Raw genomic sequence first — 27,512 nt, 5'->3', positions numbered from 1 at the left:
TTTTGGTTCTCACCACTTTTTGATGAGATATGTGTGACTGGCCACCAGGGAGTGACCCCTGGTGGTCCACAAGGGATTTTATGTTTTGCTGGGGATCAAACGAGGGTTGCAGTTGATGTAGCCATCAGTAGTGCAAGTGCCTTTCCTCCTGTATTGTCTCTCTGGCCCTGACACAAGATTTTTTTTTTTTGCAAAACAATTTTCCTAAAATCTATAATAATTAAGCTATGAAACACAGTACTCCCATAGAGAACAAGTATCTGACATAACAATGATGGTTGGAAGTATCGCTTGGGATGGGAGGTGTGTGCTGAAAGTATATAAAAGACCAAACGTGATGGCCTCTCAGTATCTGTACTGCAAATCATAATGCCCATAAGTAGAGAGAGAGAGAGTAAGAAAGAAATTGTCTGCCATAGAGGAGGGGGAGAGGTGAGATGGGTGGGAGAGGGATTCTGGGGACGTTGGTGGTGGAAAATGTGCACTGGTAGAGGGACGAGTGTTTGATCATTGTATGACTGAAACTCAAACAGGAAATCTCTGTAGATGTAAAAAAAAAAGTTCCTGACGTAAAATTGCAGATACTACTCTTACCCTCCCATGGATGGAAGTGCCCAGGTGGACTCTGCTATGACCCCATGAATATTGTGACCACTTTCCTGTAACTGTGGAAATGATATTTTTTAAAAGCAAAGCCCATGAGGTTTGAGGCGATTGTCCAAGGGGCAGGAGCCCACACTTGGCATGGGAAAGACCTTGGTTTTTCTCTGGCACTGCGTTCGGAAGAACAGGCTGGCCCTGTCAGACTTGTTATCTGTCCATAGTGATGAGATATGTGTGACTGGCCACTGACTTGGGGAGGCCCCCTTAATGAAGGCTCACAAATGATCCACAAGGGAGTGCGTGTGGGGTGGGGAAATCCAAGGGGGCCCTGGGGAACAGGATGCAGCCATCTGCTGTCCCTTCAAATGTGGTAGTAGTTGGTGACCCAGTCAAAGTACCGCAAATAGGGTGCTTGCTTTGCATATGGCCCAGCCAGCTTCATTCCCTAGCACCCTATATGATCCCCTGAGTCCCCCAGGTGTGATCCCTGAGTAGCAGAGCCAGCAATGAGCCCTGAGCACTGCCCAGAGTGTCCCCCTCCCAACAAAAAGCAGAAAAGAACAAACAAAAAAAGCAAGACAAAAAAAAGTAAAACATGGCTATTGCAAGCCTATCTTTCTAATCCCTTGGAGTGTCTAATGAACCGAGAGATCCTGTAGCTAAAACAACCCCCCCAAAACCTTGGCACTGTGAACAAGAGCTCTTGGGAAAGATCAGGTGGAGCCGCAGAGATGAGAAAAATGATAAAAAGAGAAGCTGGTGACTTTTCACTGCTACTTGTTGTTTGCTCTGTTGAAAGAAGTGGGAGAAAAAAAATTGATTAGTTCCTGTGGCTTTTGCCCTTTCATCTTTATTATTATTTACTAATTTTAGTCTGTTCATTTTCGGGGAAACTCCAGGCAGTATGCTGTCACCCAGACTGGAGGTTCTGTGCTGGGACCTGAGGATGCAGAGCTGCTCAGCCCTGTGGCCCAGGGGCTGCCAGGGTCATCCTAGCAGTGCCGGGAGGCTAAGTGTCCAGTGCTGGCTGACACATCTTCCCTCACCATTGTATAGTCACCCTTGTCCTGATTCAGTTCTCGTTGTTGCTGCTGTGGGTGGAACCCAGAGCCTCGTGTGCATGGACAAATAATCTACCGCTGAGGGATATCCACCAATCCCCTCTTTTAGTTTTTGTTTTTATAAGGGGGCCACTCAGGGGTCAGAGCCATGTAGTGTTGGAGATCTGGTCTAGGGGCTTACACAGGCTAAGTGTCCACTCTCTCTGCTCAGGTCGAATCCACAGCTCCTTCAAGGAAAATACTCTTTTAGTGAAAAGGTGAAGCTGGATAGACCATTTCCCTCTGCTTTTCATTTTCTCCAGATAAAAAACTGGAGCACATTGAAGCAAGCTTGGGTGGTGGCTGGGAAATTGGAAATAACGGTAGTGGGAAGGTACAATGGTGGTGGGATTGGTGTTGGAATATTACATGTAATAAATCATCATGAACAACTTTATAAAAAGTTAAAAATAAAATAACAAAAACAAAAAAAAACAACAAACAAAAACTGGAGCACTGGGATTAGACTGGTTAGGCCGCCCATGGCGGTGAGGAGCCCACCCTTCCCGTTCTTATGCTGGCTACTCTTTCTGGAGCTCGCTGTGAGATGGGGCTGGCAGACCAGGCAAAGGAGAAGAAACTACTTGGAAGCTGAAAGTTCTAGCAGCAGCAGCTCCCTAATTTTCAGATGCCACATGGTCTGGGTTCTAGAGGAATCAGAGTTTTTGTATCCAGCCAGGAACTAGATCACTTAAGAAGTGGGATTTGAAGGCCCTACCAATTGCACAGTGGGTAGGGTGTTTGCCTTGTACTCACCTGACCTAGGTTCGATCCACAGCACTGCATATGGTCCCCCGAGCCCCCCAGGAGTGATCTGTGAGTGCAGAGCTAGGAGTAAGCCCTAGAGCCTAAGACCAAAAAAAAAAAAGTGGTATTTGAATTACATCTGGGAATTAGCAGAAATGAATTAATCTGGTTCGTTACAGGATGGATTTGAGGAAAACATAAAAAAATATGACCTTTTTTAGGGAGAGGGGCTTGGAAAATTCTCTGAAATATCTTTTATTTTTTTAAAAAATTATATTTTTCGGGGCAGAGAGATAGTACAGCAGGGTTTTATTTTGCTTGGCATACAGCCCACTCAGATTTGATCCCTGCAACCCCATATGGTCCCTGAGCACTGTTAGGAATGATCCCTTAGCATAGAGCCAGGGGTAAGCCTCAAATAAGGCTGGGTTTGTCCCCAGAACAGCAACAACAATTATATTTAATATTAAAAAAAAAAGCTGAAGAGTTTATCTTACAGTAACTCAATGTACACCTCAGGTATCTACAGCCCAGGGTGAGTGATCATTTATCTGCCTGTGATTAGCACATCATTGAAGAGCCAGGCTTTTCATGGTGGTTGGTAAACCCTGTTGACCAGATTTACAAAGCTAAACAAATAGTGGCCAATACAGTATTACTGCAACTGATGACAGCCTGTAGTGTTCCTGGTTGGATGGATATTTGGGGATTGTGTTTGTTTGTTTGTTTGTTTGTTTGTTGTATTTTTAATGGATGGGGCCTCCCAAGTAGTGCCCAGGCTATTCCTGACCCCTCAGGCCCTCATTGATTCTGGGGGCCATGAATCTGATGCTATTTGGAGCGTGAGGTGCCAAAGACCACCAGGATCATGCCTGCAGGGGGCCTCCAGGGTTACTAGAGAAAATGTGGTTCAGCCATGTGCATGTCCTCAGTATGACTCATTCTTACCAAGTCGCCTCAGATCTGCAGTCTCAGCAGTATTGACAGTTACCTGGGACTCACTTTGCTACTCTTCTTTGCAGAACCTTACTTCCATGCTGTTGAACCCTACACGAAGAAAGAACTTTCTGCTGTTACTTTCCCTGATATTATCCGCAATTACAAAGTCATGGCCGCCGAAAATATTCCGGAGAATCCTCTGAAGTATCTGTACCCAAACATTGATAAAGACCATGCCTTTGGAAAGTATTACTCCAGGCCAAAGGAAGGTAAGTGGGAAGGGCAACCAGTCACTGTCCGGGCGGATGGGGCACAGCGAGGCTGCTCCGGGGAATTGGGGTCTCGGCACCATCATAAGCCAGAGATTTCGCAGAGGCAGAGTCAGTCACACACCTGCCCCTTGTGGACACATGTCCCAGCTTAATTTCCCTCTATGAGTTTTTTTTTTTTGGTTGTGGCCCCCAAACAACAAATTAAATTACTTGTTTAGATGAACTGGTAGTTAGGTCTACAAGCATCCCTGCATACATGCTTGCCTTGCTCATTCTTCTTTCTCTAGAAAGTTGTTAGTCTGTTGCTTTTTTTTTATTATTATTATTCATGAAAGAAGTCTTTCCTGGCCCAAGAGATAGAACAGCGGGTAAGACACTTGCCATGCATATAGCAACCCCGGATTCTGTCCCGAGCATCACATACGGTTCCCTGCGCACTGACAGGCGTGATTCCTCACTAGAGAGACTGGAATAAGCCCTGAGCACTGCCAAGTGTGACCCAGACACTCTCTCCTTCCCCACCAAGTGTTTGTTGTTTTTTTTTTAAAGTGGGCTTTCCAAAATGGGGTAAATATGGAGAAGTTTGAAATAATGCATTCTTTTGATTGTGACACATCTAGTAAAATCTTTTCTTATTTGGGAGATGAAGAAAAAAGGTTTTTTTTTTTTTGAAAAGCTCATTGCAGGTCTTGTGTTCTTGTAAAATGGCTTATCTTTTTTCACTTGGGAAGGGGTAAATGTGGGACTGCTCTGGCCAACTGAGTTTTGCCAGTCTTTCAGTGTTAAAATGAAGAAACTGAGACAGAGAGAGAGAGAGAGAGAGAGAGAGAGAGAGAGAGAGAGAGAACTTGCTTTGCCAGCAGGAGCCCCAGGTTTCATCCCTAGTACCACATGGTCCCGAGAGAGAGAGAGAGAGAGAGAGAGAGAGAGAGAGAGAGAGAGAGAGAACTTGCTTTGCCAGCAGGAGCCCCAGGTTTCATCCCTAGTACCACATGGTCCCCTGAGCCACCAGAGAGTAGCTGTTGATCACTGCCAGGTGTGTCCCCACCCTTCTTCCCCCAAATGAAGAAATTGATGCTCAAGAGAAGTGACCCATTTAATGCTTGGATCACACTGTTCTGAGAAATTCTCGTGAAGAGCAGGCCTACCTTAGAATTCCATCTCCCATACCTCCTTCCTCCTGACTGCATTTGAAAGAGTTGAGTTTAGCTGAACTTGGTGATTCAGAGCACACCAGCACCCACAATTCTGAGTCAGAAATCTCAGTCTTAGCACAGGCACTTTGGGGAGAAACCTCCTCCATTTGGCCTCGACGGCCATGTGTACTGCACCAACCAGCAAGGGCCACTGGAGCAGAGAAAACTTGCACAAGTGGGACTCTGATTTCTGAGACGTTGAAGCCTTGGGAAGGAGAAACCTCTCAGCTTGACTTCTGCATCTTTTTTCCCAGCTGTTTCTATACCTTCCACTAGGGTTTCTGGTGGCCCGCGCAGGGAGCTTTGGAACTCCCGAATATGACAAAACTCTCCTAATGTGGCTGTGCAGGAGAACTTTAAGTGTTGGTTAAAGAGAAAATTGTGGTTGTGTTCATTTCTGCTAAGAGGACACAATGTGTTTGCTTTCAGCCCCAGAACCAATGGAACTTGATGGCCCTAAAGGAACAGGATATATCAAGACCGAGTTGATTTCTGTGTCTGAAGTGTAAGTGAACACAGAAGAGTGCCATGTGTAAACTCCTCATGCCAGCCTGCCCGAGGCTGGGGACTGTTGAAGAGTCTCATATGTTTCTTATTCATTGTCATTGCTGCCATCCCAATGGAACTTGTTGAAAAGGCATTTTATTGCCTTTATAAGAAAGAACTCCCCTCAAACCCCCAAGTCCCCCAGACTTGTATTTAAGGAATGAATATAAGTTCTCCCCAAGTTGATACTTTGAAAAAGTGTAAATAAAATGAACAAAAATTTATCAGAGTGGGCAAGTAGTTCTTTTCAATGGAGACAAGGCCAAAGTAATGATGGAGATACATTTTTTTTCTGCTTGCTTTTATTTTGTTGTTTCATTTCATAAAAGGTAGAAAAATAATTGGAAAAGTCATTGTCAGTTATTTGGCCTGCAGCAGTGTCTTGGGGTGAATGGATGTAGCCTTCATGTAAAACCACTCTGGAGCAGCTTTATCTGCATACAAACCTCAAGGTAGGGATGAGGGAGGGACTCCCCAGATTCCTGTGGTGCTTCTGGTCAGGGGTATGCCCCGAGGCCTGGTCACCCAAGGCGACCCTGCCACCCAAGCAGAAGAGACACAGGGCCCTGGGGTGTCCCTCATCAGGTGTCTGGAGTCTATTCCCAAGGGACCGGGCTGGGGACTCAAAGGAACCTCTGTAACCTCCCGGGACCTCTACTTTTCCTGGGTATCTTACAAGTGCCCACTTGGATCTGTGGTGAGAGGCGACCATGACACCGCGGGTCCCAATCTGTACCCTGGCTTGTGGGATCTAGTGACTGATGCTCCCTTTTTCTTTCTCCTCATTGCAGTCACCCTTCTCGGCTTCAGAACACGGACAACCTTCTCCCCATGTCTCCCGAGGATTTTGACGAGGTGTCCCGGATGGTAGGCAGGGTGGAGTTTGACATGGTGAGTGTGTGTGTGTGTGTGTGTGTGTGTGTGTGTGTGTGTCGGGTGTGGGGGGGTGTTGTTCCCGCTCAGCTGTTCAGTGTGAGCTTCGGGTCAGACCCCAGGCTTGCAGAGACAGGGAAAGGGGTTTGAGTGCAGCCTGTGAGGATTTGCGTTCCTGCTATTTGAAATGCTGACCAACTCCCCCCACACCCACCCCCATCCCAGCCCCCTCTGCCCTTTGAAGTTGCTTGTCATGTCAAGGGATAGTACATCCATTGTCTGTCTGTTAAGGAATTCAGATTCCTCCGCTTGGAAAATGCTTCCCTTTGCCATGTTATTTCAGCACCATGTCTGGATGAAGAAATGTTATTTTTAGGAAGGGAAAAGGGCTCATGTTCCCCCGTAGTTACAGTAATTACATGCTGCCAGCCAGTGGCAGCAAGTCAATGGCTCTGCCTTTCTGTGTGTGAATGGATTTGTACTGCTGGTACCCGCACCCGGAGCTGTGGCAGACTGGTCCTGAGTGAGTGAAACAGCTCACGAGTGTCCCGAGAGGATGAGGAACCTTCCTTTGAGAGGATGCCTTGTGTAGGTATGTCAGATAGTCTTGCCTGCCTGTCAGTCAGAAATCCTTTGTGTTAAATGTGTTCTCTTTTGGTTGCTTCCATTTTTCTCCCCTAGGCCATCTGATTTTAAGCTCTTTTCTACACAAAGCTATTCTAGTTACATTTTATAATTTTGTTGAATGCTTTTTTGAAAAAAACTTCTCTGAGTCATAACTGCTTTTGAAAAAAACTTCTCTGAGTCATAACTGGCCTTTCTTCGCCATGTGCCTGGTGTCTGGCACACAGTGAGCTGGTGATGAGGGAGGAGGGGAGGGGAGGGGGAGGGAGGGGAAGAGGAAGAAGGGGAAGAGGAGGGAGGGGAGAGGAAGGGGTAGAGAGGAAAGGACATTCCTGTGCTCAGGAAGATGCTTCGATGGCAGGAGTTACAACCTGCTGAATTTCAATTTTCTGGTGTGTGAGGATTTTCTTCACCCTGTTTCCTAACCTGGAACAGCCGTGGACTGGCGTCTTTAGAAATCACTTCTTACTCCTTTCTGAATGTGACGTAGAAGATAAGTCAGTTAGGAAAGAGCTTAGACTAAGTAATAGCAAAATAGTTTTTTTTCTATTGGCACATGTGAAATGAACCTTTCATAGGTATATAGTCACCGGTGAAATACGTGACCACAAAGTTGTTCACTGTTCATAGCTCCCAGCTATACAGACTTGCTTCATAAACTTGGCACAGTTACAGCTGACTGGAGAAGGCTGTACAGATCATGTGAGCTTCAAAATAGAGTAAGGCCTTTCCACACCACCTTTGTTATTTCTGAGCAAGTGGCTCTATGTCAGCATGATAATCATTGACCCCATATTTAGTGGCACTTCGGAAATGCTTGCTGGGCACCAGGAATGTCACAAGGTAATAGCTTGCTTGAATTTTCCAGCACCCTTCTCAGCTAGGTATTATTGACTTTCCCATTTTTATAGATCTGGAAGAGCTCTCTTTCCCCAAATGACATGATTTGACTTATAATCAAGCCATTAATAAATGGTGGAAAGAATATTTGAACCCATACAGAGCAATAATACAAAGGGTATGCTAGCACTATAGTACAGTGTGTAAGGCACTTGCCTAGCCATCAGCCAACTCAAGTTGATCCCGGCCACCCCATATGGTGCCCCAACCCACTAGGAGTGATCACTGAACGCAGGGTCGGGAGTAAGCCCTGAGCATCAGTGGGTGTGACCCAAAAACAACAACAGAGAAGAATATTTGAACCCAATGGTTGCCTCAAGGGCATCCCCCAGCCGCTCTCTTGGAAGACTTCCCACAAAAAGCTTGTCCGTGTATTATCAAAACATGCTCCCAAGACTTGCTGTTTGCTTTAAACTTGAGTATTCTACTTTGTTATTAAAAAGACAGCGTGGCTTTGGGGTGACAGGCCAGTGTTTGGAATTGGGAAATGGGAGGTCTTAACTCTGTCATCACCACTAATTCCCATGATCTTGGAAAAATAAGGTGGATGAATTCCCCTGTCTGTGCAAGCACTGTGAGCCTGCTTGGTGCTCTTAGAAAGTGCTGTGAGTGCAATCTACACAGGGGCCAGGAAATGGGTTTGTGGTCTTTGGATATATCCCCCGTGCTCTCAACTATCCCTTTCCAGATGATTTTATTCATTTCATGACTAGAATAAGGAAACCTTTTCTCTATCCTCATGCACGTTTGTAAAACACATTGCAAGTTTACAGGAATGAGGGGAAAAGGTTCAGTATCCTAAGGGGGCGAAGGACACCCAAGAATTATCTGTTACGGGGTATTCTAAACTTCTGCCTGTGCATCACCTCAGACCCTCTGCCTATTTGTGTAAATAAGACTTTTTAGTGCATCACTCCAGTATGCTTCTTTATCAGCAGTGCTCAGGGCTTACTGCTGCTGGCTTTGTGTTTAGGGATCATCCCTGGCAGGGATCAAGGGACCATACGGTGTACCTCGGATTGAACCCAGGTTGGGCTTGTGCCATAATAAGCACCCTATCTGCTGTACCATCTCTCGAACCCCCAGTATGTTCTTTCAGTATTGAAAAATATTTTTTCCACAGCTAGCTTTCATGCTCTGATGGCTGAGTTAAGTCATGACAGCAAAGACATTATGACTTGTAAGGGCTAAAATACTATCTGTGCATGTACAGACAAAAAAACTACTAATGTCAGGCTGGACAGATAATTTAGGGACTAAGGCACTTGTCATGCACACAGCCAAAAAGGATTTGATTCCTGACAACCACATTTGATCCCCAGAGCATTTCCAAGGGTGACCCCGAATTGTCAAGCCAGAAACACTAAGCACAGCCATGTGTAGCCTCAAAAACCCTTACAGGGGAAAAAAAAAACACCATTGCCGTTGACTTATGTAAGGTCTCTGCTTAGTCCCACTCATCGGCATGACTGACAGAAGACTCCAGATATAGTAAGGATAACATTTTAACTTATGATTCCTTTTTTGATAGAGATACAAGTCATTTTTCTTCCATAGAGAGATAACAATGGGGGTGATGTAGAGACAGTACAGCAGGTAGGGTGTTTGCCTTGCTTCAGTTTCAATCTGTGGCACCTCATATGGTCCCCTGTGTCCCCACCAGGAGTGATTCCTGAGTGCAGAGCCAGGAGTAATCCCTGATGACTGCTAGATATAGCCCCCTAACAAAACAAAAAGGAAAGATAGATAATCTAGAAAGTAAGTCTATGACCTCATTTTGTCTCTAAATTGATGCTCAGATTAATTTTTTCTCAACTCTGGGGGTGACTTTAGTATTGTATTTATTGCTAATGAGTTAAAAGCAATCTTTGTTTTTATTTTATATTTCTATGAGAGCCAAGATTTTGCCTTTTAAGAAAGTGAACTCTTAACAAAACTCATCTTGGTCATTTATCACATGAATCTTGAAGTTTTATTAAATCTTTGAATTGCTTTAAAAAATATTTTTGCCTCACAAATCACAAAATCACAAATCATCCTGTTAATCGTCAATTGCCTCGAGCAGGCCCCAGTAACGTCTCCTTCATCCTAGCCCTGAGATTATATTCAAGGCTCTTTAGGAGAATGAGACCCATCATTGTTACTGGTATTTGGCATATTGGGCATGCCACGGGGAGTTTGCTAGACTCTGCCGGGTGGGCAGGCTACATTTGGTAGCCTGCCAGTTTGTCCAAAGTAGGAATGAGATAATAAGATGTCATAATAGGATATCGCGTGGCCGCGAATGTGGCCGCGCAGTTCCGGGAGCTGGTTTTTATAGTCTCTGAGTCTTGGCCACTGATGGGATTACACGGTGCCAGGGGGCCAGTTGGTGGGTATGACCCCCGCCTACTGGAATTTGGAGGATCTGGTGGAGGATACTCGGCCCAAATCCAAGTAGGCTTGGAGATCTTGGGCCCGGAACCCGCGTGACTTTGTCCCTCTACCAGTACCTTCATGTGTGCGGAGAGTGGTCTCAGCATGGTGGTGGCTGGTCCTGGAGGTCTTTGGCTGCCGGAGCTCTGGTCGGGGCAGGGAGGAAAGCTCAACCCGCTCCCCTCCAAGGGGCCCTGGCGGCGAGGACAGTCAGGCACGGGGGCAGGAGACTGCACTCTTCTCTTCCGGGAGCTGGTTTTTATAGTCTCTGAGTCTTGGCCGTTGATGGAATTATTTTTGCCTCATAAGAAGTTATATTTTTTACAGATATGAGATAGAATTTAATTTGGGTAGTTTTCCCATATGCATTGTCATCTGTTTGTTTCCAAAATGTTTATAAAGTCATTCATAAATCCCCCTACCCATTTAATTTTAAATGCATCTTTTGTCATATATGGGCTGGAGTGATAGCACAGTGGTAGGGCATTTGCTTTGCGCACAGCCAGCCTGGCCAAGCCGGGTTCGATTCCTCTGCCCCTCCCAGGGAGCCCGGCAAGGTACCGAAAGTATCTTGCTCACACAGCAAAGCCTGACAAGCTACCCATGACATATTCAATATGCCAAACACAGTAACAAGTCTCAGAATGGAGACGTTATTGGGCCTGCTGGAGCAAATCGATGAACAACAGGAGGACAGTGTGTTTTTGTTTTGTTTGTCATATATGTATATTGATTAAAAGGATGGTTAGCTATGAAAGAATTTCCATATGGTCATACTTTTCAAGTATGATCATAGACACAAATCTTCACTATACGAAAAAAGTCACAAAGAAAAACAAAACCAAAAGATACATTAAAGGGACTTGAAAGATAGTCCAGTGTTTAAGGCTTGCACATATCTGATGCTACCTTGCTCCCATAAGGACCCCTAGTGCTCCCAGGAGTAACTGAACCCTTAACAACACTGGATGTGGCCCCAGCCTCCTACCTCCAAAACAAAAACAAAAAAAATCACTGACTTTTCTACAGCTCAGCTAACACACACACACACACACACACACACACAGACACACACATGTGCACACGCACACACACACAGACATACACATACATGCGCGCGCGTGTGTGTGTGCGCGTGCACACACACACACACACACACACACACACACACAGAGCCCCCTCTCTAGATTAAACCACAGCAGACTCCGAGCGCTAAGTTATAATATGGGCACAGTTCTGGTTAGGCAAAAGAGTTAGGCTTTGGGATTAGTCTCCAGATTGGGTGGGTTCGACCTTGTCTGTTTCAACTTGTTTATCCTCAGCCTTGGTCATGATTTCCATTCCGTACCCGCTCTTGGAATAAGCGCCTGTGCACTGAAGTAAAATAAAGGCACAGAGCTGGCCAGTTTCCATAGCTCTGTACCAGTACAGCACTGGGCTGAGGCTGGTCCCAGCAGCAGAAGGACCTCAGGCTCCTGAGGAAATTGTCCAGCAAAGACACAAAGCACCTGTGTCTTCTGCAGGACAACTTGAGTATTTGTTTAGTCTGGATTTCTTGTCTCATAAACTTTTCCTCTGTGACTACACAAGAACCAGTCTACTCTGAGAGGCCTAGAATGAAAGTTGGTAATAGTAAAAGGAACATTTATTTTGTGCTTTTTCATCGCAGGCATTTTTGCATATACAGATTTAATTCTTTCTACAAATCTGTTCACGAAGACTAGTTCCTCTGAATAGGTGAGGACCTGGGGATTTAGAGAAGCTGATTAGTATGCTGTGGCCACACAACCAAGTGACAGGGACAAGATTTGAATCCAGGTCTGTTTCAGTCTGGCTCAGCCCCTGCCTGTACTTCTTTTCCCTTTCCTCTCCTTCCATCTCCCTCTCTCACACATCACCCTCTCCTCTCTTTTCAAAGCCTGCCATGCTGACAACAGATGTGGGTGATGGGAACCTTACCTGGTGGTGCTCAGAGGTACACCTGGCTCTGTGCTCAGGGGTCATGCTTGATGGTGCTTGGGGGACTGTATTTGGTGCTGGGATTCAAACCAGGTCCTTAGGCAAGTGCTTTGACAATTGTACTATCTCTCTGGCCTCTTGCTACACATTTTTACTGAGGTAGGTTGAAAGAGAACAAAACGTTCTTTGTGCTTTTTAATGCAAAATGCTTTTCCTGGGTCCTGGAGCAGTAGCACTGCAGGTAAGGCGTTTGTCTTGCACTCAACTGGGGTTCCATTCCCAGCATCCCATATGGTCCCCCGAGCACCGCCAGGAGTAATTCCTGAGTGCACAAACCAGGGTGTCACCCAAAAAGCAAAAAAAAAAAAAAGCTTTTCCAACAGCCCAGTAGGTAACCACCACTATTGATTACTTGGTAGCACTATAGCACCATAGCACTGTCATCCCATTGTTCATCAATTTGCTTGAGCAGGCACCAGTAACATCTCCATTTGTCCCTGTCGTGTGCTAGTGTAGCCCAAAGGCATCTAATCACTCCAGGATCACGAAGTGAGACTTGTTGTTACTGTTTTTGGCATATCAAATATGCCATGGGTAGCCTGGTACCCAAAAGAAAAGGGGGGGGAAGCAATGCACTCAATTTTCAAGAAGTTTTGAGTCTGCTGAGTTTCTATCACTTTGGCGAGCGCATTGTCCTCTGTTCTGGTGCCCTGACCTGGTGTATGGAGGTTTTTCAGCACCTTACCCAGCTTCAGCCCACTAGCTGCCAGGAGCACAGGTACCCCCACAGTCAGGTCTTCAGACATTTGGGGGGACCAGTGTCATCCCCAGTTGAGAGCCTCTGACTTGAGGGGGAAGCTCAGTCTGTAGGGAGACAAATTGGGGTGGTCTGTTGCTCTTCGGATGAGCCATTCACTGCCTTCAGGCTGCTGCATTCCAGGTGGTTGGGACAGGGGAGAGCATGGTGGGGTTCTGGATGAATCCATTCTCTTCCTGTTCCTGAATCATGTTCACTATTATTCTGAACAAGTGGCCTTTACAGCAGTGCCTCTCCCCACATCCCCATCCCTCTTCACCAGTATAAGCTTGGCTTTGCCTCACCCTTGTTTGCATGAGCACATTTGTCATGTTGCTTAATAGCAAAAAGCTTTATGCAGTCTAAGCCTGGATGAACTCACAGATCTCTGCCTGCTGCTGCAGAGCCATAATCTGTCAGCTTAGGGGACAGGAAAGGCCTCCATTAACCCAGGGAAAAGCCAACATGTGCTAATGGCCCCCTCAGTCCATGGTGATTTCCTGCTGCTCTGGTGCAGAGCAGACACCTTAACTAGTGAGTTTGCGTGTCGTGCAATCTGTGTAATCCACTTACCTGCATTTTATCTTTTTACAGATGAGTGGAGTCTAGACCAGGAATCTTCCTCATCTTCTCGGCCAAATTTCCCCTGTTCCCATTTGTGATTTCCTGCTACTCTGTTCCTTCACATCCTGTGTTTCTAGGGAAATGAAAGAAATTCCAACAAATTTGCTGCAAGCTGTGATAGCAAGTGGATTTTCCCCTAATTCAGAAACTCTGAAGGGCTTCATGCGTCTCATTCAAGGTAAAAGTGGAAGCCTTCTCCACAGTGTGGGTTTTGCAAATGCCCAAAGCACAAGAACTCTAGTGAGACTGCTTTGGGAAGGTGGATATTTAGCAGCGTCTAGAAAATGCTGAGCAGAAGCTAGTGTCCACCAGTTAAAGGTGGTTGGATAGGTCACATGGTTATTTAGGGAACTTTTTGATGTAGGAACGACACATTTCTGCTCAGGAGATTTCTTGTTTTCTCTGCTTTATGTGTGGCTAAAAGCTTCCCAGTGGCCCATCAATGAAAGAGTTCAGAACTATACTGACTTTATAGCTTCCTTCTATCAAATGTAGCTGTCCTGCATCTGGGCAGCCGATGAAATTTGGCTTATTTTATTACATGTTTCTATTTAAAGCAAAAGGAAAATTCTGTATTTCTAGGAAGAAAAAGGTTGTCTGTTTATAGTAGCTTGAGGATACTGGCTAATATCAAGAGAAGGAAGTAAGTGTACTTCCAAATATATGACTGTTGTTTAAACTTTAATATTCAGAGGTAAATATGTTCTATTTATCTTCTGCATGGTCACCTGTAAATGAAATTGTCTTCATGACTGTCAACAGTATCTCTGGAAGCAAATCCAGCTATATTCCCAGAGTTAAAATTATCCATGGATGTGGACAGTCAAATTTCTTCTTGTTAATTTGTCTTATAATTATTAGCTAGTGTTCAGTTGCTCAGAAAGTTTTCAAATTTAGAAAAAATGTTCCCTGACAGATCATTTAATCTGAATATTACAAATAATTTGAAAATTTGTCCTGTGTAACTACACTGTGAATTACGTGTTTTTCACTAATGTGGTTTTCTGACAAATACAAATACACTTGAAATGGTCCATTTATCTCTATTGTGCCTTTTCTAAACTTCATTTTGACTGCTTTTTGAGAAGTGTATTGTGTTACTAACCTTCAGACACATTAAAAAGTGGTTTAGGAGGACATGTTTGAAAGATTCTTCCATATAATTTTCATAAACTGTTGTGTATCTGTGTCTTACTTTTTGACTATCACTACCACAATTATATTATTAGAAAAGCGCCTTGTTTTTCATTGGTGGGGGATAATGTTTTCTTGAAGTCTATTTTAAGCATATATATATATATATGTACATATGTATGTCTGTCTATTGCGTTAAATATAATTGGACATGCATGGGGCACTTCCTTGGTACTGAACACACATTAAAGCCTCTGCTCAGTTTTCACATCAGTTGACGTGATCCTGACTGGAGTCACATTGACTTTGTAAACTGAAATGGTGAAGAAACAAAGAATATCATTTAAAAAAAATTGTAATTGCTATCATTTAACTATTTCATCTGGTTTTTACCACAGAGAGTGGTTTAGCATGATTTCAGTTTACTGTCATAGCCTAGAAACTTTAGTATTAAAATTCTAACATTAGTATTTTATCAGTAGCATGGAGGCAAAGACCTTAAATTACCAGCATTATATATAGATTTGACATTTCACCTTTTCCCCTCCTTGATTAAACATAGAAATATCAGTTCTTATTTGAAAGAAAGATGAATGGCATCATTTCCCTTAATGCTGCCATTGTTACCTGCTTGCAATAGACTTGCTATGGCAGTGTCAGTTCACAGAAGAGATCAGAGTGGAAATTTAAATGACACGCTGTATTGGGTGCCATGAACAAAAAAATATTTTTTTGTCTTGGTTATGGGCAGAAGCTTCCAAATGCACCAGGGCATTGACACCTACTTTAACATAAATTTTGTTCTTCCTAGTGAAATATTTTAGTTTTCAAATTCACATAAGATGGTACTCTTTCTGGCTTTCACAGCAGTCATTTAAAACACCTCCATCATTAGATGTGCTATTACTGGGAAGTTATTGCACCCACACCAGAAAAAAAAGGTGCCAGTTTTCTCTAAAGATGTCACAAGCCAGAAAGCCTTGAGCTTCTTAGAGAGAGGTCACTGTGTACTGGGGGAAAAATTGGGTAAGAATCACCAAATTAGACATAATCTGGAAAGTTAGACTTAATGACTGTTTGAAGAGTCATCAGGAAACAGTGAAATAGACTCATATTCTGAAATTCTAACAAATGAGAATATTTCTCCATATCTATATTTACATTTTAGGAAATAAAGTAAAACACACCCTAAAGACTGTATTCCCCAGGAGTAAAGTGGATAAAGACCTCTCTACTCAGGATAAATTTATATTCCAGTATTAATAATCATTATCAAAAGGCACTAAATAATCCTGATTTAGGGATATCTTACCAGTATTTGTAGAGCAGTCTATTAGCAAAAAGCTTATATTGTACTATTTGGGGCAATTTTATTATCATAGAAAATGTTTTCTGAAATGCATTAAGCATCGGGGAGGGGGGAGTCATATTTTTCTGCCAACAGCCCTTCGGATACTTATAATATCGTTCATGGGTCATACAACACAGGTCTGTCCCTTCAGACCACATGATTTTGTGGGCTTTACATTGCCCACAGGTTGGGTGTTCCCTTCTCCTGCATTAAGTGAAAATTTGTTCATTGTCTGTAAGCCAAAGTGGAAAATGAAAATATATCTTAATAAACAAAGTATTCCATCTTTCTATCCTAGAGACAAGAAAAAGTTAGAACTTGTTTTTAAAGTGCTAGTACCTATATTTAAGAATTAGGATTCTATTCCCAAAGGTACTTCAGCAACTCCTTTTGGTTAGTTCAAATCCACATATTCATTAAAAATACTGAGCACCAGCAATGAGCCAGTCATTATTTTTGAGCTTTGAAAAACTTAAGCAAAGGTCCCTATGCTTTAGGAACTTCAAGATATTCCAAGATATGGACCATTACCCTGCTCATGAAAGCAAGAGTTTGTGAAATAAACATAGCCAAAAGCTATAAAAAAATCTAAATTTTATATAAAACTGTACACTTTTAAGGAAATGGCACTTAAAGTTGTTATAGGAAAGTTAAAGATAGTATTATTTTCTTAACCTCTTGGGTGTATATAGTTCTTAAGTAGCTTAAATATTTTTCAGCTTCCTTTCTAATGACAAGTTATACATTAGTTATGTGTTATTCTGAAAAGTTAAATATCTTACTCGACCAACTGGAGGGGGAAAAAAGAGAGGCAGCTATCAATTTATTACATTTATATTTGGTATACAAATAATCTAAAGGTACCTGAAAGGTAGAAAACTATCTAGTACCTATTATAAAAGTATACTAGTCCCATATTACATATTGGCATTATACCACTTTAGTACTCTACCGTGGTATCTTTTATCATCTTTCCCCACTTTTATACTTGAATGAAGTAGTCTTACTAGTTTTTTTTTTCCATTATGACTGTTACTGGACTTGCTTCCTAGTACATGTCCCATTAACAAAGCTAGGGTCCATGAAGGCCTGAAGTCAGTCAGTTCAGGCTCCAGAACAGAGATAAAAGTACCCGATCTTGGGCTGGTGAGATAGATGAAGAGTTGAGCATATGCTTTGCAGACAGGAGGTCCAGGTTTAGCATGTAATACTGCTTGGTCCCCCAAGGTGACCCATGAGTACTGGTTGTGTCCCAAACACATGGGCAAAAAAATGCTAGTTAATGCCCCTTTAAATAAGTGACTGGGGTTGAGGGCTCTGGAGCAATAGTACAGCAAGTAGAATGTTTGCCTTGCATGTGGCTGATATGGGTTTGATTCCCAGCACTCCATATGGTCCACTGAGCCTCACCAAGAGTAATCCCTGAGCACAGAGATAGAAGCACTGAGCACCTGGGTGTGGCCTCGAAACTAACAAAACAATAAGGTCTTCGAAGAATTGACATGGGGCCAGAGTGTGATTGCAGGGGTTAAAGAGTTTGCCTTGCATGCAGCCAACCCCAGTTTGATCACTACGATCCCTGTCACCAAATGGTTTCCCAGTACTGCCAGGAGAAAGTTCTTAGCACTATCAGGTAACCCCCCTCCCCCCCAAAAAATCGACTTAATTTTTGAATTTTTCCATCCCTAAACCGTTTGTTACCTAATGTTAATGAATCATATAATTTCCTTATATAGCTATAAAATGCCCATTTTCCAGAAATCTTTTTTAATAATACTACCTTTTTCATGGATTGTGTCCCAGTTCCCTCTGGTCTGTGATTTACTCATTCATTTACTCTGTGGGTTAGAGACTGAAACTAGAAAGACTGCCCTTTGATATAGCAGCAAATCATTTCTACAATGAGAAATGAGTTCAGTACTCTCGTAAATTATGCTTTATCACTAAAAAAAAATTAGAAAAAGAAATACATTTTAAAAAGATGACCCAGCCTTAGAAATTACCCCCACACAGGCCAGAGAGATATTATAGTGGGTATTGCATTTGCCTTGCATGGAGTGTACCTGAGTTTGATCTCCTGCATCCCATATGGTCCTTGAGCCCAACTAGAGTGATTCTGAGCACAGAGCCAGGAATAAGCCCTGTGTACCACCAGGTGTGGGCCCAAAACAAAAACAAAAAAAATTATCCCACAAAAATAAGATGATCATGTATCCAGAATAATTTCATTTTCCCTGCACTTTTGGCGTCTAGTATTTTCCCTTGCACTCCTCTCTGCCATACCCAGGTGCGTAACTCCAGATGACAGCTGTTACGGCATTTCTCAGTGTTGCATTTATGCTTCTACTTAAAACTTCACAAAGACAATGTCTTTGCTAATATACAGATAGCAGAGATCTTTTACCTGAGTGGGCATGGAGTGATTGACTGTAGGAAACAAACCAACAGGGCACTAAGAGTTCTGTACCAAGACAGATTCTTGTTTGAGATTGAACCTTGAATGGGATAAAAATGATTTTTCTGATGCCTCTTCCAATTCCAAAATGTCAGTAATGCTGATTAGCACTGTTGGAGGCATGAGCAAGGCAAATTAGTTTCTGGCAGACTCTACTAGCTGTAGAGTCATTCGTGGCTCTTTTCTGTGGAGAGAAAAATTATCCGCTGACCCTAAGCTTGTGTAGCAAAGGTTTCTGCTATGGGAAGTGACTATCCTTCAGCACCCCTATAAACCAAGCACTGTGTTTTTCTGGTTGGCCCAATTCACATCTCTGGGTGGTAGTCCTTGCTTCATCCCCAACCTCTTCTAATTGAAGAAGGTTAGGACACCTCCTAATGAGGAATGAATTTAATAGTAATTGAAGTATTTAGTGACTACTTCCTCACTATAACAAGACACTGTTAGCTCCTAGGGAACTGATAATGTGCCTTATGTTCAAGGATGAAACCCTTACAGGAGTTTCATTTTAATCATTGGGATAACCCTACCTCATATTTGCATAGTATCTGGCTCTTTGTAGGCATTTGCAGTGGATCAGAACCAACCAGACATGGTCGCTGTGCTCAACAACATTCCTAACCCCAGGATGCAAGAGAAGACCTAAATTGGTTAAAAAAGAAAATGCATTGTTTCCACATTTTGTGATACATGTATTTTTTATTACGCTGTAAAAAGCAATACTACCTGATTTCATTTAAAATAAATATTTCCCAAATTCAGAATACTTACAACTTAATAGTTTTTAAGATTAGATTCACTTTGGGAAGTTCCGGAAGCAAATACATTCATAACTGTACAATCCCCAGGAAGAATCTAAATCCAACATTAGGTCATTCAGTCCCTGTCAGAAAGACAACTACATCAAATGGTTGATAGCTAATCCAGTTCTGCGGCTGAAGGGCAGTTGAGGGGGAGTTGGGGGAGGGAGATTACATCCAAAGATGAGATCATTAAAACTGAGGCCAGCAAAACAAGTGCATACAAGCTTTAAATAAATATGACCATATAAAACTCATGATACATAAAAAAAGCATGTACGATCCTAAAGCCAAACAAAAAGATCTCTGGAAGATAGCAATGGCAGTAATTCACAACAGTCAACGGGCATTTAAACCAGATGTTTAACCATTGTTACCAGCCAAAAGCAAACAGCCAGAGCAGGAACCAGAATGCAGTTAGAAATCACCCCGGGGTAAATAAGGGCACATTTAAATAAAGCACAAGGATTTTACAAAAGAGCTCTGATCTGAGAAAAGACAAAAACTCTCTTTGTTCCCAAATACTGGTTGGAACTTCTTTTTATTAGAGAAAAATCTCGGAAGCATTGGTAATCTTCAGGCCACACAATTGAACCATCTTAGTGTTTCTTCCTAGTCACACAAAGCAAGCTGTTACTTGGACAAAGTTATGGCAGTTGGTTGCAGTAAGAGTGTTTCCTCCACTCTCTCTTTGGAGATATTGTCGTTACTATGCAGCATTGTGAAAACCACCTATCTATGTGATTCCATAGATCTGCGGGGGCAGGAACACCCTATTCTCTGTCCACATTCCCATAGAAGCACAGCTGTGGGAATGGATTCCTACAGGAAGATGCTCAGTTAAGGGGCGCTGGCCACTGATCAGCCAAATGTGGTTTTATCTAGGTCCAGGAGGGTAGTGGCTGAAGCACTTAGACTGGAAGCAAAAATGGAAACAGGTGGAGGCCACTAGCCTGGGGCAGAGGCCATTATCAGCATAATAAAGTTTGGAAGCAGCAATGGTGTGCAAATGGAAAAGGAAAAAATAAAATACCATTTCGTTATGTGAACATAATAACTGACATTCCTATAGGTAAGGATTCTGTTCATTTCACTGAACACAGCTTCAGATGTCTGTGTGTATGTGTGTGTAATATCAGAAATCCTCATTAGTATACCCCTGTATCTCTGAGGTAACCTCAGGGTAAAGTATATGTATAATTTGTCTCCCAAGACAAATCAGGAGTTTCCTTTAAAACAAAGTGGCTTTGTCTTATTATTCACCTATATAATCTACCAAAAGTTATAATCAGGAGAAAGCTGGAGCATCTAGTGGTCCCTCCAATGAAGTATCTTGATGCAAACTTTTAAAGACAGGTCTATAAACATACGCTACTTGTAGTGACTCCTGTGCCATCATAACAACTTTGGTAGCTTAGAGCACTTCTGGAATTTTCATCTTCATCCTGGGAACAAACTATCTCAAAAAGCTGCAATAACAAATCTGTTCCTTTTTGTAGGCTGAGGAATTTGATTAATTTGTACTTAGCGAAGTAATTTCTCTCTGCTTGACCTTCTAGAGACAAATGGCAGAGTCAGAGTGTGTATGTCAGAAACGGGAGACATTTTCTGACTTACTGTGGAAAACATGAGAACTGCATAGTACACCAGCACTCACTTTGCCAGTTAACGAGGCAGATAACCAAATCGCTGGGAAGAGAGGCTGGATTAAGGGGGATGGAGAAAAAGGAAAAATTTTCCAAAGTATTATCATCACATTTACACATGTTTTTTTTGGTCACCAAAACAGCTTATACACAGTCCCTGATAATGTCTAATCAGAATCGGTCTATCCTACTAACAGTAGTTAACTATTAAAATTTTTAAAGAATCACGTCATGAAGCAAGGGTGATGGGAGACATTTTAAACACAATCAGAAGTGCCTATAAGTAGGTTCAAACACTCCAACTAAATAAATCTCTATTTGACGTTAGGAAAATCACGCTGTTTTGCTTCTAAAGGCAGCTTCCACCCATTTCAACAGACTGTACAACACAGTCTCATTTATAAATGCATTTCAACAGATCACCACCATAAATTGAAAAATTCACAAAACACACAAGAATCATGAAGACCACACAGTTAAGCTAGCATTGGTAACTATTTCTTTTACACCAAATTATACAATGCACGAGGTAAATATTCGCTCACATTATGGAGGGAGATTGTTTTATTTCTATTTTTTCCCAAAGAGATCAGATTTGTCCTGTGCATACAATGAAGAAAACTCCAGTAACACTGAAACGACAAATGTTGTAATATGTACATCACTACCAGATTAAAATACACATGTTCTTCATAATAATTTTCCACAATTAAACCGGTAAGTGATTTTCATCTTGGGATTGAGAGCATTATAGCAGTCCATCAAGATTCTTATGAACAGTTTGGTTCTCCTTTCCATCGTCGGAATCTCCTTGAGGCGTGTACTGGACTTGGTATTCCTGGAGGATTTTAAATACATCATGGTGTCCAAAGTGTAGTGCTTCGTCCATGGGAGTATTATTCCACCTAAACAAGGAACGCAGCATGAAATGGGCCATCTGCTAAGATCTCTACAAAAGACGGTAATCTGGCATTTTCATATTTTAAATGCTGGCTTACGGACCATTCAAATTTAGCCATTTTAAAGCACCAGAACTAATGGGGGAGGGGGAAGGGATTTATAATTTGGAATTCATGGAAAGATTTTATTCATATAGCAAAGTACTTCTAGGGGTGTTCTAATGTGGACAGATAAAATAGTCTGTCTAATATTCCTGAATCTTAACTTCATTGAAAGTTCGGGGATCTCTAAATGAGATGTTCTAGGAGAGTTCAGGTAGATTACCTCCGTGACTCTAGTTTTAGAGAGGAAGTTTATGTGACTGTCAACTCAAAGTGACATTAAACCTCAGAAACCTGACATGACCATGAGCTCAGAGAACTCAGACATGCACTGGAGGAGCCAGACCAGCTTTTGAGGACCTGACATTTCGCCTCTGGTAAGGATGGGTGTCCAGGGACTCGTCGGGCCATTAAACAACCAGAAGAATGATTGCTTCTCCCATAGTGTGTTTCTGGGACTATGCTATTTGGAGTGATACAGATGAAGGCTAAAGAGAAGAAGAAATGTAAGAGGGGCTGGGGGGAGTACAGGGATCCCTGGTACCATGGACTCCCCCTACCCCTGGTGTCATTGGGTATAGTGCTGGTGGCCTGAGCAGAACCACATCTCTGACCCTTTGTATTCAACTGGGGCTTGGATGGCAGACAATCACTGGGACCAGTTGCTACCCAGGCCCTCCCTGAAGAGCCTGGAACCTCCCCCTGCCCACCTAAAAAATATTTTTAAAAAAATAAGAAACAAGGTGTTCCAACAGTGATTACATTAACTACTTAGCCTTCAGAGAGAGAAGACAGCAACAGTGAAACTCAACCCAAGAAAATGAGTCGGATCATTTGCATCATTCATAAGTAGTAGGTCGCTCTTCCCAGCTCTCTCTCTCTGCTTCTGTGACTTCTTCAGGGCTCACACCCCACCCCCAGCCTGCACCTTTCTGAACTACCAGCTGGTGTTCTTTCATTCCTTTCTCCCTGTCCCTAACCATAGACCTTCATAATGGGGGCATCCTTTAAAAAATACTTAGCAGGTAAGTGTACACTTTATATAGTATCTCCTTCATCCTCTCCCTGAATTAGGTTGCTTTGACTTTCATATTGGATTTCATTTATTCTAGAGTCAAGTGACACTAAACCAGGTTGGGTGGTGGACCTCAGTTGTCAACAGCACATAATCTTCTGGCTTTTGGGAAAACCTGAACATTAACTGCAACTAAATGCGTGCATTTACAGATCTATGAAAAATATGAAAGATCAGCTCTATAGAAAAAATTCACTGAAGCGTGTTTTACATCTTGAGGTCACACATACTATGAAACAGAAAAGAGTCTAGTTTATAATCCTAGAATAATTGAATAAAACAATTACCAGTTTCCTTCTACATCTCTATTAAAGAGCACAATTTAGGACAATTACACCATTTCAATTCTTATATATACTCAGCACACTAAACATTTCCAATGTGTGTTAAATAGTAGTCTGGTTGGAATTATAAATATGGGGTACATGTGTGGGCTGGGGTGGAGGGTGAGGGTGGCAGGGGAGGACACTTCAGTTTCCTGCTCTAAAAAGAAGTGGTATGGGCAAAACATTTGGGGATAAAAGGGAGGATTGTCACCCTTACATGAGGTTGTAGGTTGCCAGTAAAAGTTTTTTTAGTCATGCCTTTGAACAATTACAGGAATAAAACTGAATAACCAAAGTCTAAAGATAGTTACAAAACCAAAGTGTTACGATGTTAAGAAAGACTTTTCAGATACTGAAACTGCATTTCTTTCAAGCTGAATTCATAAAACCGGAACTGCTCATTTAACAATAAGCTTTACAAAACATAGTTAATAAGCTAGAGAATAATCAATTTGCTCCAGAATGAAGTCTTCACCTATGCATTCCAAATTCCAGTGACTACATTTTAAACCTCTCTATCAAGCATGTTTTTCTAAACCTTGATATCTCATCACTCACTGAGTCATCCACTTATATAAATCCAGTTATATAACTGGTTATATAACATGCAAGTACATGAATCCATATGGCTGTACACACATCAGCTGCATCCTCCCTCAGACTGGCCACTCAACGGGCCAGTATTTTTACTGCAGAATAATGGCAGTTTGCTAGGAGGACCAGAAGGGAGATACAAAGCACATTTCGGGCAAATGTCTCGCACTACAGGTAAAGTGTCCTTCCTCCCTGATTTCAGATCTCATCTGCTAAAAGCACTGATTAGAACTCAGCCTCCACAAAGCCTTTGAAAACGCCACCCAAATCCAGAATATCAAGAATTTCTATATATTCCTTTTAGAGTTCCACAATAGTGATGACACATTTTTAATATGCCTTTGTGGGAGGTGAGCTTCTCTATCCTGTACAGGGAAAAGCCACTTAAGGACACCGTTCCTGTATTTTCCTTCCAAATAATTGTTTTTAACGTATGGTATAGCAACTGTCCAGCTGACCTAAAAAAATTATAACTGTGGAACATTTCTTATATAAGAAATAGGGTATGAGAGAGACTGATATAGCAAATACAAGTAGGAACAAGGTTTGATGCCTTTATAAGACACCATAACAAGTTGAAAATGTCTCCTGGGGCTGGAGAGATAGTCCAGTGGGTAAGGTGCTTGCCTTGCTTGTGGTTGACCCAAGTTCGATCCCTGGCATCACATATCTGGCGTTAGCTCTGAGCACAGTGAATAGTAAGTCCTGAGCACTACGTGGTGTGGCCCCAAACCAAAAATAAATTAAAAATAGGAAAGCGTCTCAAATGCAGAGGATAATTTAAATGTCAGCCCAGTATAATAAAATGCTGACTGGTCAGTTCTATTTTAGAAGAGAACCTGAGTGCTCACCTGTCCTTGGGGAAAGGATTGACTTTGCAGGCTTCCAGCAAAAATTTAACAACTTCAACATGACCTATATCCAAAACACAACAGGCAGATTTTAGTACAGGGTGGAAATGAAGCCTGGAAACAACACACAGATGAGAGATTCATACATTACCTTCTGCCGCAGCTACATGGAGTGCTGTTCTAGAGTCGTAGTCTCGTTGTTCCATGTCCATGGCCGACAAAGCAAATCTGAAAATGTGTAGGCATTTTAATTCACACTTGTAACATCTATCATAACATGACTTAAGTGGTCCTATAAGACATTCCACCTTCACTGGGATCAGTAATGGGATCTGGGACCCTATTCAGCTATTACATGGTGTCCTGGATTCCTGAATGTCTCTTCATCTCTCTCCAAGCTTTGTTCTCTCAGAATCAAACTTCATTATATTACTCAACTCACAGGATTAGGGGCACATCTAGACCAAAGTCTGTGTCTTAGGAGGGCAAGAAACTAGTCACTAAAGCCAAATGCTTTCACTAAGACTTCCAGTCATTAATATGTTAACAGTCTACCGTTTACAAGTATTCAGATTTTATTTTTTTAAAAAATTGTTATAAAGTAGAATTTTAAAATTGAGGTAATTACTATGTAACATTATTAAATGAAGATGTATATATGTTGATTTTTTTATTGGGGGAGGGGGCTAGCCAGTAAAAAGTTCAGAGTCACTCCTGGCAGTGTTGAGGTGCCAGAGATTGAACCAGGGTCAGCAGAATGAATGGAAAGTGCCTTACCCCCTATACTCTCTCTCAGGCCCTGATCTGATAAATTTATATGTTGCATTATGATTAACACCTTTGCATGAGTTAAGTAACATCTCTATCGTTCATATACTTTTAATCTTTTTGTAGTGAGAAGAATTCAGATCTGGTCTCTTACTAATTCAATTTTGTAATAGCGTTGTTGATACAAATACTCATCATACTTTAGAACAAGTGGAAGTTATGCTAAAAAGGAGGCTGTGTGATGAGAAAAGGTGCTCATCCCTGGTATTTGTGCATACATAAACACACACACGCATATACACACACACTAAAGTGGAGAATTAAGCACACAACGTTTGCCTCTTAGAGCTTAACTGCAACGCTAGAGAAGAAACCTGTTAAGCATACAGTCCTATGCGCTCAATCTCACTCTGGTGATCTGCAAGACACCAAATGTTCCTATCTTATCCTTTGACCACCCAAGAGGTGGCATAAGGGGAGATGGGAACTGAGAAAGCAGGGCTGACCTCAAGTAAAGCCCTAGCACAAACAACCCAGATTAGTGGAACAGGAACGAGCCATCTGGGGAAATAGGGCTGAGCGATAGCACAGTGGTAGGGCGTTTGCCTTGCACGCAGCCAACATGGCCGACCCGAGTTCGATTCCTCTGCCCCTCTCGGAGAGCCCGGCAAGCTACCGAGAGTATCTCGCCCGCACAGCAGAGCCTGGCAAGCTACCCGTGACGTATTCGATATGCCAAACACAGTAACAACAAAGTCTCCAATGGAGACGTTACTAGGCCCGCTCGAGCAAATCAAAATTTCACAGGAGTTTAAAGAGAGAGAGAGAGAGAGAGAGAGAGAGAGAGAGAGAGAGAGAGAGAGAGAGACAAGATAGCACAGCAAGACAAAGGCAAGAGAATTGCAGATTTAAGATGAATTGGCTTGGGTCATATTAATGAGAGGGGAAAAAAGGAGAGGGAATTGGAAATGAGAGTTGAGCCATAAAGCGGCCAAAAACAAGTTGCTTCTTGTCCAGAAACAACCTCATAAACGTCTAGAGAATGCAAACCCATTCTTTAACATACCTACGAAGGGCAGAAACATCTCCGGTATAAGCAGCAAACAAGAGGTTTATCACTGACTTTACCTGTGAAGAAAAGAAAGTTCAGGAATCCATCAGGAAAAAACAAATAAAGATGATGAACAACAGTTACCAGGACATTCCCACATGCTCTAAACACTTCACTTGGGTTGAGGAAAGAAAAGTTATCACAAGTATGTTTCTATTACCAAAAAAACTGGTCACATTTTTAAATGATTTAGAACCTTTCTCATATAGTATGTCTCATACTGTGAATGGAGGCTTCTGTACTGGGAAAATTTATTTCATATATCATTGTGAAGCATGAGATCGTTCCATACATCTACTCCCCACCAAATCAATGTCCTTACCAATCAACAATCAATGGCTTCTTTGGAAATCATAAGATAAAGCTCTATCAATCAGACCAAACGTGAGAACAGGGTGTCCAAATCAGGACACAGATGGCATAGATGAGGGCAAGCCCAGTGTGGGTGGCACAGCCCCTGCTCTAATATCTGGGGAATGGGTAGGTCCCTTTGGGGAGCGACAGTCCCAAGTGCCCTATGATCTCCAAGTGTATATTCTGGCAGTTACCCACTTTCCTGTCCTTATAATTAGTGAAAAGACTCAGGAATCTTTTTAAGCCAATGGAATATTCTATGTGTTCATACAGACTATCCAACCCTATTGTTTGAAAAGTGAAATTATTGAAAACAGTTTGTCAGTACTTCAAAAACTCCCACTTTAGTCATAGACTTTGTAACAGCAATATTCAGATGGAGACACCAACTGAGACTGGACTAACAGGTTGGAGAAAAAAGAATTGGAAGAATGTTAAGTAACTTGGCTATT

The 27,512-nt window shown here is 42.3% G+C and overlaps 2 protein-coding genes across 4 annotated transcripts in view; one reads left to right on the top strand and one right to left on the bottom strand.

The window, feature by feature from the left end:
- The window catches only part of STAT1 (signal transducer and activator of transcription 1), a 50,827-nt gene extending 35,986 nt beyond the window's left edge, over window positions 1–14,841 (top strand). Inside the window, exons 22-26 of one of the 2 annotated variants that reach the window (XM_056111793.1) lie at window positions 3,473–3,658; window positions 5,287–5,362; window positions 6,195–6,294; window positions 12,134–12,190; window positions 13,565–14,841. In XM_056111793.1, the coding sequence (XP_055967768.1) occupies window positions 3,473–3,658; window positions 5,287–5,362; window positions 6,195–6,294; window positions 12,134–12,190; window positions 13,565–13,579 (434 nt within the window). In that variant the 3' untranslated portion in view covers window positions 13,580–14,841. The remainder of the gene's footprint in view (window positions 1–3,472; window positions 3,659–5,286; window positions 5,363–6,194; window positions 6,295–12,133; window positions 12,191–13,564) is intronic. The other variant, XM_056111794.1, reaches the window with a different exon arrangement.
- Window positions 14,842–19,213: 4,372 nt separating this feature from the next.
- The window catches only part of GLS (glutaminase), a 77,440-nt gene continuing 69,141 nt past the window's right edge, over window positions 19,214–27,512 (bottom strand). For both annotated transcript variants that reach the window (XM_056111953.1, XM_056111955.1), the window contains 4 exons: window positions 26,662–26,723; window positions 24,979–25,055; window positions 24,828–24,891; window positions 19,214–21,885 (listed from right to left, as the gene is read on the bottom strand). In XM_056111953.1, coding sequence (XP_055967928.1) covers window positions 21,729–21,885; window positions 24,828–24,891; window positions 24,979–25,055; window positions 26,662–26,723 — 360 coding nt within the window. In that variant the 3' untranslated portion in view covers window positions 19,214–21,728. The remainder of the gene's footprint in view (window positions 21,886–24,827; window positions 24,892–24,978; window positions 25,056–26,661; window positions 26,724–27,512) is intronic.

The sequence above is a fragment of the Sorex fumeus genome, unplaced genomic scaffold (genome assembly GCF_029834395.1).
Source record: "Sorex fumeus unplaced genomic scaffold, SorFum_2.1 ptg000014l, whole genome shotgun sequence".
In the NCBI taxonomy this organism is placed as follows: Eukaryota; Metazoa; Chordata; class Mammalia; order Eulipotyphla; family Soricidae; genus Sorex; species Sorex fumeus.
The sequence above is the reverse complement of the archived record's forward strand: the minus strand, read 5'-3'. Positions and strand labels throughout refer to the sequence as shown.